Genomic DNA, 6,125 nt, shown 5'->3' with positions numbered 1-6,125 from the left:
TCCCTCTGCAAGTCAACCATACTCTCATCAAATCTTTCTAAATGTTTTCAACCAAAAGAGCTCTGGCAAAGAAGGTATAGTCTAAGAGCTTCCAATATAGCTGGAGTATCTTTGGAAGGAAATATCAGAGATTAAAAGGATCCTGGATCACACCAGTGCAGGGACTGGAGAGTTAAAAAAAAAAATAAATGAAGCAATCCAAATTGCTTTTACCTATGTAAGTATAGCTACTTGTGACAACACTGAATTAGGACAACAGAAACAGTAGGCACAGAGATTTGATAACTTTTATGTACATATTCTACTAAAAATTTTAAAAATTACAAGTTAATCTAGTCTATTTTAATCACGTTTAAGGAGAACATGAAAAGGGAATTAAATATATCCAAGCCCCATTGCTTCAGCTTATTAAATTTCACTGGAATTCTAATGTGAAATATGTCTATCATATTAAGAGGCTGCCCTGTGCACTATTTTCAGAAAACAGCAACACTTCAGCACCGACAACTGAGTGCTATCCCTCCTGAGTGCATGGCTGCCTAGAAAGCGAACAGATCTGAAACCTAATTAGTTGTCTGTTTCACTACAGTTATCCACATTAGTACACCTTCTCCAACTTCTAAGATTCAAGTACAAATCACAAACAACTCTCAAACATGCACATGCAAAAATAAATCCTTTGAATTATTTTCTACGTGTGAAGAATAATTAAATTATTTACATGCCAATGCAATACAAACCAAGCTCATAAGCTATTACAGCTGGAAAGTAAACAAGTACTTCCATCAGAGATGTTTGGTGTAGCATTTAACTTATTGGCAATGAACAGGTACAGTAAGCGGTGACAGGTCATGTTAAAGCTCAATATGTTAGTCATAAATACTGGTACCAAGGAGAACAACTATAAAGAGAAATGTTATTAATATTTAGATGTAAAAATATCAACCTGAAAAACAGAGTTACACACCCTACGAGGACTGCAGAATAAATTACTCTGATAAAACAAAAGCTAAATCTGAACATGTGTTAATAAACCAAAACATAGCAAAAATGACGTGAAAAGAACAGACAAAAAGATACACACTGAGTATTAATGTTTAAATTTCAAACAGCATATTTTTTTTAATTGCATCGCTCCTGTGAAGAAATGGGAATAATGCTTCAGAGCAGGTACTTTGTTTTTATAAAGCTCTGCAGAACTGTATGTTCACAGGATTTAAAAAATACATTAAAAATATTCACTTTATAAAAACTAAGCTGGCTTATGTTCATTTAGATGTTGCAAATGGAAAACCTAAGTGTAAAGGGCAGTGTGGAGATGCTTTGTATTGACTAAGCAGTATAACTTAGGCTGTAAAAGTACATAGTCACCACAAGGTTGTCTTTAGCCTCACTGCACAGTTTAAAATCAAAAGAAGGTTGTCAGAAAGAAAACCAGGAAATTAATAACAAGAATTGACACTCCTATAGGGAAAAGCACTTCAAGGTGCTCAGAGAAAAAACAATCACAACATCTAAGTAGAAAGCACCTAACTGATTTATGTTCACCAGTAAAATAGTTACTTTGTTAGATCTCTGAGTCTAAACATCTACAAAGAAATGCCAAAAAATATGACTTTCAAGAGTGTCCATATGGCCTGTGTAGACGCATTTGGGAGAGGCTGCCAGGAAACTTTCACCTGTGGGCAGGATGGCACAGAAAGGCTCTGCTCTGCTTTTTCATAAGCGTTCTGAAGAAGATAAACATCTCTGGTTAACTTTGGGAGCATTTAAAGTTCCAGAGAGAAATGTCTACACAGAGACTGTTTTTAAATCTTTCTCCTATTGCATGGCTTTACAAAAAGAAATACGATCAACTCCTGAAGGAAAGGAATGCAATTATTAAACCTCCACCAGTTTGCTAGAAGTAATCCTGGTTACAGAACAAGGGAGTCTGCTCAGCTCCTTGTGCACAACTGGAAAAGTTCCCTGGATTCAACACATAAAAATGTGAAAGCTGAGATTTGTCATTTCTGAAAATTAATGCAAGGGAGTAGCTCAATTTGTCATTGTGGCAAATGCAGTTAGCTAAAACAACCTGAGAAACAGTGAAGAAAGTACCCATACCAAATCACAGCTCTAAGAAAGGTATGTTTATTTCCCTCAAAATTCTTACTTCAGACTGCAGTAAGCATGCCCCTCGGTATTAAAAAACATGAAAAGCAAAGTAAATAATTCTCTCAATTTTCTCCCATTCCTTTCTCTTTCCATTTTAATAAAGCCAAAGCAAAAATTTATATAAGAACCATGCCACCAATGTGCAGCTGGAGTCAAACAGAGATGCTATTGTGTTCATCCACATACAAACAAGAGACTGACAATTCTGCTATGGTTTGAAAGAACATAGAAAGAATTTTTAAAAGCAGGAGAATAACAGATGCTTGTTAAAACAAAGATCAGGCACCTTTCGTAAGCATAGAAGGAATTTAGAGATGGAAATAAACAGAAAGCCATAATATATAGGGACTTTTATTTATCATGAGTCTTCAGCATTTTTATTTCTAAGATATCTACATGTCACAGCAATGCAGTAGCCTTCACCTTGTACATTCTTGAATAACACTGTACATCTCTGACTTAGTATTTGCAAACATACAACAGGTTACCCATTTCTGGAACCATCCAGGAGCATGGACAGAGGATGTATAAGTACATACTCATCTTGAAACTTGCATCAATTCCAGATCCAAGAAGGACACAGCAACTCACAGTTCCTACTCCAGAAACAAAAGTATGCAAGCCACTCCTTTTGCACACCTATATTGCTCTTAAGAAGCTTCAAGATTTATGATTTTTTAAAAAAGAGTTTATGATTTATCGCCGTTGATCCCTTACTATCCTTCCCAGGGAAAATAAGGACACAATTCCTTTAAGGCACTGTCAACTTCCTTGAACTCTTCTCTCCCTAGATAAGTTTAATAACTACTTTTACTCAGGATATGGAAAGTTTAGGTCCTGTATCAGCTCACGTTCAGGAACGTAAATCGAATTTAAAAGGCTTTTGAAAGCCCTTCAGAATGTTTTTAATAACTTTCTTTTCAAATAATATAGCTTAAAGAAGTTGACTTTCCTCTGTTGCCAACAATCACTGCCATTAGATAGAAAGTCAGCAGGATGTTGGCCTAGGCAATCTCCTGAGGTTATCTGACAGTTTGAATTATTCTATGATACTATGAACTAGGAGTCCATTTCATTGAAGTCCAGTGTGTCAATAAGTAGCCATATTAAAAATGAGAAACCTTTTGCTTTCATTTTAGCATCTTTTACTTCTCTATTTAAACTCCTTTGCAACATAAATGACAATCATGCTACAAAAATGGCTAGTCTTTCATAACCCATCTGCCTTAACATAAAAACACAAACTTGATCCCAATACTCTGTTGGTAGAGGAAAAAATAGTGTCCTACTCCTTCAGCCATTATATGTATTTTTACAAAGAAGAACTGTTCTTGCCTGTAGAAATAAAAAAGCACAGTACTAGCATTCCAAGGGTTTTTAAAAAATCAGACCATTTAGTGGGCAACAATGAAATAACATGGGAAAAAAATTTCTGCACAACACTTCTGTACAATTTGACACAATGCTTACAAAAATAAATTGATAGATAGTTTTCAGACAGAACTCCTATTCTGTTAGGTTGTACAAATTAAGAACTTCAGTGTGACTCTTCACAGACTCCTACCCTGTTTAATGAAAAACAGCTCTACATAATGTACACCTACCAACTGCTAAAATCGCATTGGTTTTCTGGTAAATGAAAGGCAACAGCAGCATGGCACTGTTTCCAAGAAGGCTCAGAGGCCCTAAAGCTGGAATTTATATGCTTCTTTTGAAAGAAAAAAAACAAAACAACAAACAACAAAAGAACAAAACAGGAAAAATTTCTACACAACTTAAATGCACTTACACTGTCGGCAAGTTCTAAATAGCTTCCTCCAACAGAGCTGCTAAAATCTGAGGCATGAGCTAGAAGTCTTTGCAGAGCAGCCTGATGAGTCACATTGCTTCCCCCATACTCCAACATCTTTTGTAGTGGAAAATTACTCTGGAGATCTGGACTCTGAAGGTCTCTTGCTCCTGAATCATACTCCCAGCTTTCTCTGGCTCCTGATAAGGCACCTAAAATGTAGAAACAGAAAAACATTCTAGTATGGTCAGTATAGAAAGAGCACACAGAATCACGGAATATCTCAAATTGGAAAGGACCTGTAAGGATCATTGAGTCCAACTTCCTGCTCCTCACAGGACTACCTAAAACTAAACCATACTGCTACATACTACTACATACTACTACATTGTCCAGGCACTCACTGAACTCTGACACTGTTGGTGCTGTGATGGCTTCTCTGGAGCTGCTGCTCCAGTGACCCACCACTCTCACAGTGAAGAACGTTTTCCTAATGTCCAATCTAAACATCCTCTGGCATAGCTTCATTCCATTTTCTCATGCTCTGTCACTGGTCACCATAGAGATCAGTACACCCCCCTCTGCTGCCACCCCTGGGGTCCCCCCTCAGCCTTCTCATCTCCAAGCTGAACACACCACATGACCTCAGCCACTCCTCTCAATTCTTGCCCTGGAGACCCTTCCCCTTCTTGGTTTCCCTCCTCCAGGCACATTCCTGTAGCCTGATGTTGTTCTTATACTGAGGTGCCCAAAACTGCACACAGTCCTTGAGCTGGGGCCACACCAGTGCTGTGCAGAGTGGGACAATCACCTCCCTCGACCGGCTGGTTGCACTGAGCTTGATGCACCCCAGGACATGGCTGGCCCTTTTGGCTGCCAGGGCATGCTGTTGACACATGAATACTCTTGTCTTTCCAGAAAGTGAAAAAGTAAACAGCTTCACCCGCATTACTCCCCACCTTGCACATGCAGACAATGCCAGAGGAAAAAAAAAAAAAGTAGTAACATTTTAAATACATAGATCATTTACTAAATTACAAGATCCAGAATGAAAATTGAAAGCATTTGCATGCATTATTTAGTATAAAGACTGTATGTTACAATAGCTAAGGACCACATTGAAAATTAGCACTGATCAAAGAACAAAATAGGAAGACCATAATTCATTTCTTCTTGGTAACTGAAGACCAATATAGCCGTTAAGCTGTTCATCTCTTCTTACGTTAGCATTGCCTTTCTAACTATCTTAGGATTGATTGTTTTGTTTCAAGGTTCAAAGACACATCAATCACAAGATATTTTATTACAAATCAATGCAAGAATATGATAATACATCTAGTAACAATTAATGCTTCTGAGAAAGCTTCTGTATAATTAAGCTGTATGGCTCCTGTTTCTCCAAGTATAACCCTTCCAATTCCTTACAGTGGCACTGTCAACTTCCTTGAACTCTTCTCTCCCTAGATAAGTTTAATAACTACTTTTACTCAGGATATGGAAAGTTTAGGTCCTGTATCAGCTCACGTTCAGGAACGTAAATCGAATTTAAAAGGCTTTTGAAAGCCCTTCAGAATGTTTTTAATAACTTTCTTTTCAAATAATATAGCTTAAAGAAGTTGACTTTCCTCTGTTGCCAACAATCACTGCCATTAGATAGAAAGTCAGCAGGATGTTGGCCTAGGCAATCTCCTGAGGTTATCTGACAGTTTGAATTATTCTATGATACTATGAACTAGGAGTCCATTTCATTGAAGTCCAGTGTGTCAATAAGTAGCCATATTAAAAATGAGAAACCTTTTGCTTTCATTTTAGCATCTTTTACTTCTCTATTTAAACTCCTTTGCAACATAAATGACAATCATGCTACAAAAATGGCTAGTCTTTCATAACCCATCTGCCTTAACATAAAAACACAAACTTGATCCCAATACTCTGTTGGTAGAGGAAAAAATAGTGTCCTACTCCTTCAGCCATTATATGTATTTTTACAAAGAAGAACTGTTCTTGCCTGTAGAAATAAAAAAGCACAGTACTAGCATTCCAAGGGTTTTTAAAAAATCAGACCATTTAGTGGGCAACAATGAAATAACATGGGAAAAAAATTTCTGCACAACACTTCTGTACAATTTGACACAATGCTTACAAAAATAAATTGATAGATAGTTTTCAGACAGAACTC

General features: G+C 37.0%; 1 protein-coding gene across 1 annotated transcript in view; it reads right to left on the bottom strand.

Annotated features, from left to right (window-relative positions):
• MCC (mutated in colorectal cancers) overlaps positions 1-4,063 on the bottom strand; it is a 167,376-nt gene extending 163,313 nt beyond the window's left edge. The window contains exon 1 of the mRNA XM_009998799.1: positions 3,947-4,063. Coding sequence (XP_009997101.1) covers positions 3,947-4,063 — 117 coding nt within the window. The remainder of the gene's footprint in view (positions 1-3,946) is intronic.
• Positions 4,064-6,125: the final 2,062 nt, after the last annotated feature.

The sequence above is a fragment of the Chaetura pelagica genome, unplaced genomic scaffold, assembly GCF_000747805.2.
Source record: "Chaetura pelagica isolate M959 unplaced genomic scaffold, ChaPel_1.0 scaffold306, whole genome shotgun sequence".
Classification (NCBI taxonomy): Eukaryota; Metazoa; Chordata; class Aves; order Apodiformes; family Apodidae; genus Chaetura; species Chaetura pelagica.
This window is presented reverse-complemented; position numbering and strand designations above follow the sequence as displayed.